Source organism: Artibeus jamaicensis, unplaced genomic scaffold (genome assembly GCF_021234435.1).
Source record: "Artibeus jamaicensis isolate MK-2021 breed Jamaican fruit bat unplaced genomic scaffold, CSHL_Jam_final contig_2170, whole genome shotgun sequence".
NCBI classification, from domain to species: domain Eukaryota; kingdom Metazoa; phylum Chordata; class Mammalia; order Chiroptera; family Phyllostomidae; genus Artibeus; species Artibeus jamaicensis.
Genome location: NW_026521445.1, coordinates 4,796,791 through 4,810,959, shown reverse-complemented (window position 1 = coordinate 4,810,959; position 14,169 = coordinate 4,796,791). Strand labels below are relative to the sequence as shown.

Here is a 14,169-nt window from a genome sequence, read left to right as displayed (position 1 = left end):
AGAGGCTCACCTAAATCTCTAGCATTTACTATCTATCCCCTGCATTGCCATTTTATCCTAATCATAACTTGTGAAGTAGGTAGGGCAGGTTTTAGTACCTGTCTCCAAAAGGAAAAGCGAGGCACAGAGTGCCTAGACCACTACAGTCTAGGACCCAGATCTCCGCACTCTGGCCCAAGGCTCTTCAGCCAGACACTAGAGGCAATCGAGGTGTTTCTCCAACTCTCTGCCTTGACTAAGTCTGTTCCCAGCCCCGAGTCTGATCTAGCAGAGACCCAGCTAGTTCCAGGCTTTAAATGGACAGCCAGGTAATCCCATGGCCATTCCTTGCATTGCATGCTCCAAAGCTAGGAGAATAAGAAATGAATTTAATGGGTGGATAGGTGGGGAAAAGCACTGGCAGATTCTAGTCTGTTCTGGGATGGGGGAATGATGGCTGGTGACAGGTCCCCTTCAAACTAGAAACTCTGAGAGCCTAGTACCAAACACAGTATCCAGAGCCCAAGAAAGAAATCTGGATATAAGTCCTATCTCTGCCTCCAGCTTGCTTTGTGGTCTCCAACCAGTTGTTTAAGCTGTCTGGGCTCAATTATCTCATCTATAAAAAGAAAAGAAAATATTCTACCTGCCTAAAAGCAGGGTATGTTTGCCTGGTAAAACAAAGGAGTTAAGTCTAGTGGGCTCTGACTGACGGGCTGAAACATGTTGGCCTGAGGCCTCCTTGGCCTCTGTACTAGGTCTCCAGGACAAGTCAAATGCTGATCTTTTTCTAATCCAGCCCGTGCTATAAACCCAGAATCAAAGACATTTGAGTAATCTTTACTAAGAACTTAAGACGTATGAGCGATCTTTTAAAGATCCCCAAAGACAATTGTCCATTCCAATACACAACAACCCCTTTGCATCAAGGTCATGACCACGGCAATGGCCTCATGGAACCCCTAAAAGCCTGTTGGAATTTTCAAGGCCAAGCTTGGGGTGGAGGGTCTCCAGAAAATAAACAGAGCATGCAAGTATCTTTACATGACAGCTAAAAGTGGGACAAGGCAATTTTATTTTTTGTCCTTTAGGTTTGGCGGTATTCAGCACCTGGCCGCAGAACTCTCATCTGCCAAGTGTTACCCTGGAGCACCTTTCCAGGACAAACTAAGAGTCAGGAGGACAGTGCCATTAAGCGAAAGAATGGCCCTGTCTTTGCAACAAGCTTTAAGAATCACAATCTGGATAAATTTTTGTCAGTAAGGCAAGAATAGCAAATAAGTTCTTTTTATCACATTCCAGAAGTTCTGGGCTTTAATAAAAGATAGTAGAATTTTTTATCATACATTCTCATGCTGGCAAGCAAAAATATGGGCCCGCTGGAGTCAGCTTAGAAAGACGAGTGTGGTGGTCAGGTTGTGGGGGGTTCCACTAATGTAAACAGGAAGGGACAACCCAGACTCTGCTGGTCTGGGTTTGAGTTCTACAAAGTTTTCAAGAAGAGCAGAAAGTATGTTTTTCAATCAGATAAAATAATAGCTGTACGGGCAAACATCAACAAGGGTTTTCTGCAACTCCCCTCCCACCGCACCTTCCACTACCATCACCACCACCTCCACCACGACCCATACTCTGGGACCAATGGTGAGGAGATGGAAGAGCAGACACCCCAGACCCTGCCCGGCAGGGAGCTTGCAGCCCTGGTCCATCAGCTGATACAGCGCAAAAGGATGTAATGAAAGATCCCTGGACCTGTGGGTATCTCTCTGGGCTCAGGCTAGCTTCTCACTCTCTGCCTGAGCCCTGAGTCACTTTTCGAGAATGTGACCCCCAAAAGAGCTGGCTGAGTGGAGGGCATAGGAAGGCAAATGACTGTTGGATGAAGCAATGTGAAATTGTCCATTACACCTCTACCAGGATGGGCAGACTCTGCCTGTGCTGAAGGAAGGAAATAAGTTCTCCCCCAAATTCCACCCCCATGTTTTCCTTTCTGAACTGCAGACACTTTCTAATAGGAATCCTTACCTCGCCAGATGACAGAACTTCATTCATTCCTGTATTAATTCTATAAACACAACTACTATATACCAGGCAGAGGGCTAAGCACTCAGATGAAGAAGATACAGACTCTGGCTACAAAGAGCATGCACGTGAGTAGGGAAGATTGATAAATAAGTAAAAAACACGACAAACGGTAAGCTAAGTTCTACGACAGAAGTGAGTAAAGAACACTACGGCCCAGACTGTCCAGAGAAGGTGTACCTAATCCAGGCTGGGGAGTCAAGGAGGGCCTCCAAGAGGAGGTTACATGAGAACAAAATTGTGAAAGATGGGTAGGAGTTAAAAACTCAAAGAGACAGACATTCCACACAGAAGGAAGAGCATCTCTGAAGGCAGAAAATCACAAAATTGGGTAATATGTCTGTCAGTGAAGAGTAAGAAATCTACATGGTCAGGTGAGCAGGCGTGGCCTGCAGGAGAGGCTGACAGTGGCCTGACATGATGCTAACGAGGCTGTCAGAGGCCAAATTGAGCCGAACTTAGATGGTGAGAACCTAGACAGCAAGTTAAGGGATTTGAACTTCATCCTAAAACCCGGGGAGAACCACTGGAGGAGCTGAAATACGATGGGGAGGGAACGTACACCGAGTTCTTTTAAGAAGGACAGCATGGCGGTGTGGGTAGTACACATAAAAACAAAAGGCTAACAGGTAAAGGACGTCAGGATCCAGGCAAGACACTGTGTGGGCCTAGACCAGGTGCTAACCTGGGCCAGGCAACGAGGGGAAACTCGAGAACAGATACACAGCTAGACTATAGAGCTGGGTGAGCAATGGCTGCAGAGGGACAGAAGAGGCAACCCTGGTGGCTCTGGGTTCCTGGTTTGGGTGGCTGCAGTCACAGCCATGCAATGAAGTTACAAACACAGGCAGAGAAGCCAAAGGGTTTGATAGATGATAAAATGTACAATTTGGACCAACGATGTCCCTTATAGCGGAGCAATCAGGAGAAACATCCCTGGAAAAAACAAATCTCCTGCTATCCAATCAGCCAACAGGGAGGGGACACCCCAATGAGAACCTAGTTTAGAAAATGCAGCTGCGGTGGGGGAAGGTAAGAGGGCTGGATGAAAACAGGTGAAGGGATTAAGAAGTGCTAATTGGTAGTTACAAAATAGTCATGGGGATGTAAAGCACAGCATAGGGAAATAGTCAATAATAATTGTATGAACTATGTATGGTGCCAGGTGGGTCCTGGAAATATCGGGGGAACGCTTTGTAAAGCACGTGATTGTCTTGTCTAACCACTATGCTATATGCCTGAAACCAATACGAAATAACATTGAAAGTAACCTATAACTTAAAAAAAAGAAAAGAAAGAAAGCTGACATACCCTCCTCCCAGGAAGCCTTTTCTTATTACTGCTCTACCCCCAGCAAAATTGCCCACGCCCTCCAGTGTACACCCATTTTCCTTAGGCAGACTCCTATTTATTCGGCACACACTTATTGGGTCCCCTTCAGGTGAGAGGATGATGTCAGGGGGCGGGGAAGCATGAAAGGAAAGGGACAGAAGGAGGGGGGCATAATGCACAATCTAACAGTCACTCAAAAGTACTCACTGGGTCTTTTCTCCATTCTCAGCAAGGACCCTCCCCCTTTCCTTGACCCCACAATGGCTGCAGGTTTCAACTGGGGTGAGTCCCCCACTAGGCTACTTTAGCCCACACAAGCCTGTATCCCTCGCAGGCCAGAAGAGAGGGCTCTGGGATGAGCTGTAGGTCCAGGGGTACCAGAAAAGACAAATCTACAGGCCCTCCCTTGTCATGCCAAGTCCCTCTGAGCAGAAGTTACAGAGGACTCCTGTAAGGTCTCCCCACCCCCGTGGGAAGGCTGTGAGGCCAGGCTTGTCCTGATCGCTAGAGTTAGATTCTCTTAGAGGAGCTGGTGCCATAACCCAATGTGCAGAAGAGAACAGCAGACACATGGGACCAGGAAGGACACTGCCTAAATGCCCTAGAGTCTTCCTCCCCCCTCTTTTCCCTACTAAGGTACAAATAACCAGAAATCTACAATGATGTCTCCAAGTAGCCATCAGAAAATCGTCACCTTTCCATCATCCTGAGGGAACAAAATAAGCATTAATACTGGAGGGGAGAGAGGGTCTGTGGCCTGTGTCCATTACTGTGTTTCTTTCGCAAGAGCGCCTCATGAGTATCTCACATGAAGGCACTGACAGACGGGTTGGCAGTTACACCAGCCAGCCAGAACCCTCTCTTCCAAATACTCTACCTCTCTGGCCTTCAAAAATCTCCTCTGGAGTTTTCCATTCCTTTTGTTGTCTGCTTTTGGCTCAGGTTTAACTATAAATTTAGAAGTCAATACATGTATCTTTGAAAATGGATTTGCTCCTTTAATATGAGATTACTTGGTGGGATAAGAGGGAAAAAAGAAGAGGGATGACTCATTCTTTGGTGAGCAATGCAGAGAAAAGATCCTGAGCCTTATACAGGGATTCTTCTCGACACACTCGCCCAAGGCTCCTTGGCTCAGAAGGGAGAATGGGATAGAGAGAAACATTCTGCAGGCTGCTCCCAATTGCCCGTAATATCAGAAAAGCAAGAGGTAAGAAACAAATGAAACCCCTGGAACATCACAGATTCTCATTTCAGCCAAGAATTCCCATTTACTCTCTCATTCAGCCTTCACACACACACACACACACACACACACGTGCACACGCACACACACATCAGAGCTATTACCAAACAGCAAACCTGGCTTGACCTTCATTCCTTCTCCATGCCAACTGTGGGCACTTACTGTCAGAGTGCAAGGGAATAAGCCACAAGATGGACAGAAAAGAGGAGATGAGAGGGTCAGGGGCCCGGATCATTCATTGAAAGGATCGTGAGAATGGGAACATTAATGAAAGAGGGGGCTCAGGGCTCCCAGGGCTCATCGCCTGTGCTCGGAGCTCCAGGGAAAAGGCAAGTTACTTGGTGTTGGGTGTTATATAAACTGTTGTCATGTGTTTAACCCTTTGGGGGTTGTTTGTGGGACAATACTAGGCACCAAGTGGCATCTTGAATCCAGTGTTAGGATGCACCCACCCCACTCCCAAGCCCAAAGTTAGGCACTACATGATCAGAGAAAACAAAGTCGGTTAGAAACAACTGGAGCACAACTGACTTTTATAAAAGACTAATCCGATGGTGGGACAACATCTCGCGCTGCCACACCAAAGAGCAATTATCTGGGGATTTTTCTGGGATTTTGGGTGATCCACCCTTTCATTCCAGCTCAAAAGTGAACTTGAAACAAGCCTGGGTCCAGACTCTTAAGACCCTAAATGCTGATGGAAGGGCTGTGCTGAAGCCCCACTAGATCTGTGGGCTGATCTGAAGCCCCACAACTCGAGAGCTCATCCAAGGAGAGACGTCAAGGCAGAGAGCAGCCCAGCCACGGGGCAGCACATTTTCCATCTCGATGAGGTCCTCATGGCCAGAGCTGCAGGTTATAGGCTTACGATGTACAAGGCCTGGAGAATTATCATGGTCTTCCATCACAAACAGACTAGTATAAAATCTGACCTTGTCCTAATCAGATCACCAAATCAACATGGGCCAGGGGCACAGTGACATGACAAGTGAAAGCCTACACACACCTGCCGTGGCATTTCCAATGGACAGGCTTATGAAGACACGTCCTGGAGAAGGTGTGAGGCACGAAGCACTAGCAGGGCATCTACACGGAGGACTAGAGCACACGTGTGTGGTGTGTGCTTTAAATTTTTACAAATCAAGCCACGTGTACTACTCTTTATTTCACAGACAAAGAGAAGTAATATCTGGCTCCCTTGGCTAAAAGGTAATGTGTGTGTGTCTCTGTGTGTGTGTGTGTGTGTGTGTGCGTGTGTGTGTACACCAACACTGTATCAAAAAGGAAATATATCACTGAGGCAGATAAAATGAAGTGGAGCATTTTATTTCTGGAAAATAAACCTAAGTGACTCTCACCACGTCACTCACATAAGGGAGTCTCATTTGGCACACACAACATGACTTTTCTTTCAGGTTTCATGAAAATCAGATGCAGACACTAGGTGACATGTGATGAGTACTCTCTGTTGAGTATGCCTTTTTCTATGAAACAACACCTCCACGTCACCTAAAAATGTCCCAGCAGTGATAATAAGAACATAGTCCAACTCAACAAAATCACATATTTTAAATTGTTAAGAGAAAACTGGCAAAAAGAAGTGCCAAAATATCTGATGCCTTTAAAAATATGATTTATGAGTTTATTCATTTAAAAGAGCAAGTGGCCTTTCTAGGTGGTAGCAAGATAACACTTAATTGAAACTGAGTCTACCGCCACGTAATAGCTGTTGCACTGAGAAATCCTCAAGTCAAACACAAGAAATCAGGGAATCACAAATCTGCAGGAGACAAGGCAGCGGCAGGAGGCCAAGACACTGGCGGCGAGGTTTTACATCTGCTGAAGTCTAAAAACCAAAAAAAGTCAGGCTGCAGCTGATTTATTACACTATCAGGTAGTTTAAAAAAATAGAATGCACTGGTATACACAGCATTGTTCTCTGAGCTCTGTAAATGTGAGCGTCCAAATGTGCCAGGATTTTAAATACCCTCAAAGCACCCAGCCCCTGAGAGAGCATCCACATAATTAATGCTTTTTAGTTCCTCCTATAATGCCCATTTAACAATCACAGTTTGATGACTTCGAGAATAACTGTGCCCCAGTTTGACTTCTCGGGATTCAACTCTCCTCTCTCTGCCGCACGTCGGAAAACCGCAGGTGCGGAGCTCCCCTGTGGGGCTGGGCAGTCCACCACAGAGCCAGGACGCACTGCAATAGGAACTCGCCCCTAGCCTCTTATCAGGAGTGATCACTTGAGAAGAGGGACGGAAAAAGGTGCTGGGACATCCTCTAATCCCAAGCCTCTTGGGGTAACATGCCATCTTTTGCATATCCTCTTCAGGGGTACAGTTGTTCTAAAAAATCCTTTCCCAGTCACTGGTGTTCCATAAACTGCCCACATGCGATGGGGCTGAGTTGAGTGCTCAACTTGGTGGCCACAGCTGATTAAACCTCACAGACTGAAGTGTTACTCATGCTCATTCATACCACGTTTCAAGTGTTATAAATTAACTGGATGCACACTTACGCAACCACACAGGCAGAAATAAACGAAAGCCTACTTCAGCAATTTGGAAATGCTAGAACTCAGTCAAATCCGAAGAAGTGTACATGTAAAAAGGTAAATGTGGCATGGACTGCCTCACTTGAGTGACTGACAGCTGTCTTGTAAAAACCCAGAAAGATTCTGATGATATCACAGGTGCCCAACTACATTCCTCTGTTTAAACTTTGTCGGAAAGGGTTAATCTGAAAAGATATAAAATTGATTGGAATGCCTTCCTCAACAAGGTTTTTTCCCCTCCCCCTCTCCTCACTCCATACATCCCAGAGTGATACAACGCTTTACCCAGCACGTAGTAAAGTTTAAATCTTGATCTTGGTGCAGAGATCGCCTTGGCAACCTCAAATTCTCTACAATGCGTGTCACCACGCGGGCAGAAAAAAAAAGGCATAAATACATTTGTACAAATCAGAATTACAAACCTTTACATGAATCATCCTCAATTGGCTGCTTGAAAGCTGTTATGTCACTGAAAGTGCAAAGAAATAAAACCACTTTATCCTGTTCATTTCGAATTGGAGCAATTTTCACAAAGAACCACACAGGTGTCCCTGAAAGAAATATCAAAAGGTTGGTCAGTCATTTGCATTCTCATTTGAGGGGCTATGGAAGCAAAGACTTGGGAATGAATAGCTACAAATATTAATTCAGTTTTTAAAAAGCTTCTTTTCTTCAGGTGCTGGGGTTATTATACCATTCATTTCTCTTCTCGCTGGAATAAAAACTTTCACAGTGACTACTCAGTGGGGCTTTTCTTTCATTAAAATAATTTCATAAGTGCAGCTCTCTTAACTCATGAAACGATTGGAAAATGGGTTGACAATCCCCCTCATCTCTGGTAGTAAGGTACAGAGACCTGCAGGCTTGCTCGAGACCATGTAGTGGGCAAGCAAAGCGGAGGAGCAGAATGGGCATTGCCAGCATGGCCAGCAGACCATGCAAACCCAAATTTCCCAAAGGGCCCCAGAGTCAAAATCCAGTTTGGGAATCCATCAGTTTGGTTCACGTGCTCAGTCAGCCATGGACCAAAAACTGTGTTTCTAAGTCTCTATCCCTAAAATAAAAATCCAAAGGTCCAAACAATAGCAAATGACAACACATTAAGACGGGAAAGAATTGCTGCAATGACTCTCCCAGCAAAGGCTCCCCCAGAACAGGAGGTCTCCAAGGGGGTTTGGGCGGTGATTACATCATGCCTCAGGGTACTCAGTGAATGTGTTCAACTTCCAGTCCTTGCTCCTGAGCGAAAGTGGGGGATAAATGAGCCTCTCCAATGCATTGAGCTGATCCACAGAAGAAGCTGGGCAGGGTTCATCTGACTGCCTTCTCAGATGCCCACTCAGGTATCCATGGCCAAATACCTACACAAAGTCAGCCTCTGGCTCCCGAAATATAACGAGGGAAAACAAACAAGTGTTTTCTATCTATAGAGGACATCAGCAAGATGGACCAATCAATTCTGTGGCCCAAAATTAAATGAGACACAAAGGAATTTAATAAGCTCTTCCCCATCTATTTCTTGTGTCTTTTTTCCTAAAAGAGGATCTGGCATATAAGAGCTTAATAACTATTTGTTGAATTCTGTATTACTGGATAGTATTTTACATACTATTTTAGAATCATTTTCAAGTTAAAATACAGTAAATATTCCTCTATGTTGTTAAGTATTAGAGAAGCTTCCAGGCATCCCAGGCACTGTACTCAGTATTTTATTTTATTTCATTTCATTTCATTTCATTTTATTTTATGAGCTAGCAAGCAAATAACTCACTGAATCTTGGAGATGGAGACAGATCCCCAAGAGGTCACCTGGGTCTCTCTGCCCACAATCACATTAACCTCCCTACTATACAACACAGACAGACATCTCACAATATTAGAATTAGCCAGCCTAATTTAACATGTAAATTAAATCTAGACACACCAATTACACATATGTAAGTATGACTAACCCATATAAAACAGGCAGCAAATAGATTAAGCGAGAAATTTCACCTTAAATCTTAATTATCTATGTGTTCATCTGTAGCTCATTTTAATCCTCTGTCCATTTCCCCTTTCTGTAATTTTTAGCTGCCATTTTCTGGGTGCTCTTAGAAGACAAATGGGTTATGTCACTAAGAAAAATGTGTTTGAAAGGAAAACCCACCATACAAAATTCACAAATGGCATTCCAACATCAAGAAAATGTGGCCTCTGTGTTATCCACTGTTTTGGAAAGTTTGTTACTGCTTGTCCTTGTCTCCGACTCAGAAGTTGTAGAATTTTAAGCCATTTTCCATTAAGCAACAGAAAACTCAGAAGAAAGCATCGCACAACTGGGCCTACACACCCACAGATCCCAGGTAAGACAAAAAAAAAACAAGTCAAAAAACCACTTTCCCTTTGTACTACAAAAAACTTAAAGTGAATTTCTGTTGAGGAGATAAGCCAGAAAGCACTTCTGATTTATTGAAGTAGGAATAAATCAGATGAGAGGACCACCATTCATGGTGTCTAACACCAGCAGTCCTGTCTTGCTGTAATTCCCGGAACCCTTCCCTTCACGGCTGCCATCTATGGGCCCCCAACTTTGCTGCATTGGCAGAGCCTCATGCCTGTGACCATTCCAGTTGGAGCAACACCATCTAATCTTTATATCGCATTTATGACTACTGAGATCGATGGCATTAACCCACGTCTTGCAGATCATGAGCACCCTATGTTAGTCATATTGGGAGGTCTTTTTCATTTTAGCACAATTCAAGCTCATCATGAGCTCCTCCCATTTCATCAGCTCAGACTGTTTAAAGCTGGGTGCTTCTCTCCACTAAATTATGCCCACTGCTTGCTTCCAGAAATATTCCCTTATTAAACATCCCTTTTCAGTATCTAAAGATGTGTCTTGTACCAGAAATTCATATAGTCAGTATGTATTGCCTTAGTGTTCATCTCCAGCTGATTTTTCACACTTGTTGAGGGAGGGAATATTTTTGCTGATATGCCGTTTCCCTGTAGAGGGACATCTTTCCATGTAACACTTGGGCCTTTTTCTAGTGTTGGTAAATTGGGGGCAAGAATTGGACATGTGTAGCTCGAACACTTCTCCCCCTCTACTCTCTTAGAAATTAGTCTATATTCTGCTCTGCTTTTCCACTCTATAAATGTTAGGGGAGAGGGCAGGGAGGACGGCTGCTAAGAGAACTGAAGTTCTCCACTGCTACCTGGGATAAGTAGGTAAGTCTGTTTGATTAAAGTAAAGTGAAGTAAATTCCAGAATTTACTTTAAGAAACTGTTGACCTCAAAAAATAAAAGTGTCTATTATTTTACCTGCAAAAATGGGCTTATTTGGGAAAAACAATTACAATTCTAGACATGCAAGCTATGACAAAACCATAGGCAAACCTGAACAAAGGAGAGAAATGTTCTTTTATAGAGGAAAGAGGTAGGTTGGAGGGGGGGGCCGGCGTTATGAGTTGGGCTTTTACAAACACAGTCCTTTGCAGAAAACAGGGAGTTCCAAATGTAGTGTTTTTCATTGGCAGAGTTATGAAAAGGGCTGACTTCTTGCCAGGCAGGGAGAAGATGGTAAAGTAGAAACATGTTCCTGTTGGAGACTTGAGCTATGGGTGGGTCTCTTCCAGTTTGGGGTAATTGATGATGAAGTGGTAAGCCATAAGAGCTCCCCCTACAGGCCCTCCTGACTCTTGTTTAATTGAGGTTTTCTTTCTTTTTGCAAAACTCACTTGCCCACAGTTATGAACTACATTTTCCAGGATCAGCCTTACTACTCATAAAGGTGATAGTACAATCCCTATTTGCTGGATTCCTATATCTCTCTCAAGTAGTTCTTTCTCAATTAGTTCTAATCACAGGAAGGGAATAACAGTGCTGTGTAATGGCCTCCTCAAGCCTTAACAATTGAGGGTTGTTTCTTTAAATAAATCATAATCCACCCCAAGGAAATCTGATCCACTTTCTGTCTTACATCCTACACCCTACATTACAATGGCGTCTAATGTAGTATTATGCGTAGGGGAATTTGGCCATTACATTGCTCAACTCCAGGGGCCGCCATCCTGACGTGGTGAAGCTCAGTGACCTTGGCAGGGTAGCTAGCTGCTCTAGAAATGCTTCCTGAGTTTCAAAGGAAATAAATCCTGTTTCCAGTGCCTTCACAGTCACTGAAACCTGCCTCTCTTCCAAATTATCACTACCAAACAATCTAGAAAAGCAAGTACAATGGGCTTAAATTTTCACTTCTGAAAGTCTTCTAAAAGAGAACAGGAGTCCCTCCTACATGTCACAGACTAACTTCTCCTCCTAAAAGCAAGGCATTTTTAACTAATAAAATATTACTCTAAGTTTCAGTATATTAGACAATTTCTTCCAGTGAATATGAACCATCGAGAACCCAGCCACCCACTTTCCTTTCCACCCCTCTGGAGGCCCCCCGACAATATTCTCCAGCCCTTTGGCTCTATTCAGAGACAGACCTGCCCAGAGGCAGGGGCCAGGGCAGTTGGCCTCCAGGGATTCTCTCCTAGAGCCCGGATTCCTCAGCAGGACCCATTCCATCAAGATCCAAGACATAAAGTAGATGCGCAAATATTCACACACAATTTTAAAAAGAGTTTAAAATTCTACCTCCTCACCCCAGTAGCTACAGTGGAAAAACCAACAAAAGCAAGTACTTCATGTCCTGTTTCTGTGAAAAGGACAAAGGGCCAATCATAAATTCTCTGTTAAAAGAAGATCAATACACAAATCTAGGAGAAACACAGCATCTGGCAGTCCTACCGAGAGCCCAGGCTGCTGCTGCTGTGACAGCAGCTCTGTCCTGGCCAAGGACGCCCAGTGGAGGGACAGCTCAAGTCAGGCTCCTCCTTCTCATCACTCTGTGATTCTCACCCCTACAGGGTTCCACTGGGTCATGTATCGATGCACCTGACAATCTAACCTTGCTCTGGGGTTTTCAACCCCAGCAGTCAGATAACAAAACAACAAGGCTCAGGTGCATGAGAGAATTTTTGGCCTCCATCAATCTTCCCCCTACTCTGGCCTTCCTCTCAGGCACTCTCTGTGACCATCCAGCCAGGCAGCCAGGCCACATTCCACAGCAACAGAATCAACCAAGGTGCTGTGATTGGCTCTTGGGAGGGGCTGCATGTGCTGGGCCATTTGGATAGGTCCAGAGACTGGACTAGGGAATGGCAGCCTGCCCCCAGGAACAGATCAGTTGGTCTGCGGTCGACTTCATTAAGACAAATGACAAGTGCAGAGAGGATGAGACAGCACCAGGAGGATGTAGTGGCCACTGGCCATTAGAACAACTGTTCTGGAATTCTAGGCCGGGGATTTGAGCCCTGCATCTTTCTTTATTTTGTGGCTTGGCCATGTCACTTTAACTTCCCTAGGAATCAGTTTCCTCATTTGTAAAACAGAGATAATAGGACTACTTAAGATTAAGTAAAAATATACTCATGTTTGATACATAGATATTTAAAATGATTACTTTGCCTTCTTCCTTCCTTTTACATTCTTTATCTGTGCAACCGAAATGCTCAATCTCACCTCCTGAGGTTGTTTTAATGACTTATAAAGATAATATATCTCGAGGCACTTAATGAAACTTCGAAGCTGGTCCCACCTGTTCTGCAGGAAGAGGGCCAGTCTCAACCATAACAAGGGGAAAGCTAGAGAAATCAGTGCTTCATCCTTAAATCAGGGCTATACGGAAAATTTGATTGAAGAGCAAAAAGCAAAACCTAAATAGAGACAGCTACACTGTGTGTAGATAAGAAGATTCAATTTTGTAAGATGTCAGACCTCCCCACTTAATAGTATAAATTTAATGCAATTTCAATCAGAATCTCAATTGTTCTTTCTTCCTTTGTTTTTCTTGGAGCTTGAAGAATTGCTCCAAGCAACTGGAATTTCAATTCAAGTTGAAAAATAAAGGTAGAAGGGTAGCCAGGAAATTTTTTAAACTTTTGTAAAGAAAAATGATGGGAACTACCTATTATAGTAATTAAGAGCCATTGGCACCGGCCCTAAAGCAAGCAACAATGAAAATAATTCTATCATTTATTAAGTGCTTACAATGAGGCCAAGCCCTGACACATCATGGTTTGCTTCTCACACTCTGTGAGGTGAAGCTGCTCCTGAGACATTATCCACATTTTAAATACAGAGGCCAGTGGGAAAGCATTTTAAACCAAACTTACATGGATAATAAGCTACAAAAGGCTTCTTGGAGAAGGAGAGGAGAAAAACTAATCCATGAATGTGTGAGAATTTAGCATACGAAGAAAAGGGCATTTTGAATTAAAAGGAAAGAGCTGGATTCTCTAAAGATCGTACAGAAATCCTGCCCCCCTTATCCGTGGTTTTGCTTTCAGTGGTTTCAGTTACCTGAGGTCAACCACAGCACAAAAATATTTAATGGAAAATTTCAGAAGTAAACATTGTATAAGTTGAAATCGCACACTGTTCTCAATAGCATGATGAAATCTCCCACCGTACTGAATACTAATGAAATCTCACGAGATCCCACTCTGTCGCGCAGGAAGTAAACCATCCCTTTATCCAGTGTCACCACACTGTGTGTGGTGCCCATCCACTAGTCACTTAGTAGCCCTCTCGGTGATCGAATCAATTGTCGTGGTACTGCAGTGCTTGGTTGGGCTCAAGGAACCCTTATTTTACTTAGTAACGGCTCCGAAGTGCAAGAGCAATTCAGAAATGCCAGTGAGAAGCCGTAAAGTCTTCCTTTGATGCAAAGGTGTGTGTGCATAGGGGGGAAAACAGTATATATAGAGTTCGATGCTATCCAGGGCTTCAGACATCCACAGGGGGTCTTGTGACGTACCCTCCACGGACAGGGGAGGGCTGCTGTTCTGAGATAGCTGAGTAAACGGTGGGGGAAATAAATTAAGTTAGACTGCTGTGTCACGTAACATTTAAAAATAAATTCCAAATGGCTAA

The 14,169-nt window shown here is 44.1% G+C and overlaps 1 protein-coding gene across 2 annotated transcripts in view; it reads right to left on the bottom strand.

Annotated features, from left to right (window-relative positions):
- Positions 1-14,169, bottom strand: part of KCNH1 (potassium voltage-gated channel subfamily H member 1) — a 317,432-nt gene that overhangs the window by 261,734 nt on the left and 41,529 nt on the right. For both annotated transcript variants that reach the window (XM_037136985.2, XM_037136986.2), the window contains exon 4: positions 7,625-7,753. In XM_037136985.2, coding sequence (XP_036992880.2) covers positions 7,625-7,753 — 129 coding nt within the window. The remainder of the gene's footprint in view (positions 1-7,624; positions 7,754-14,169) is intronic.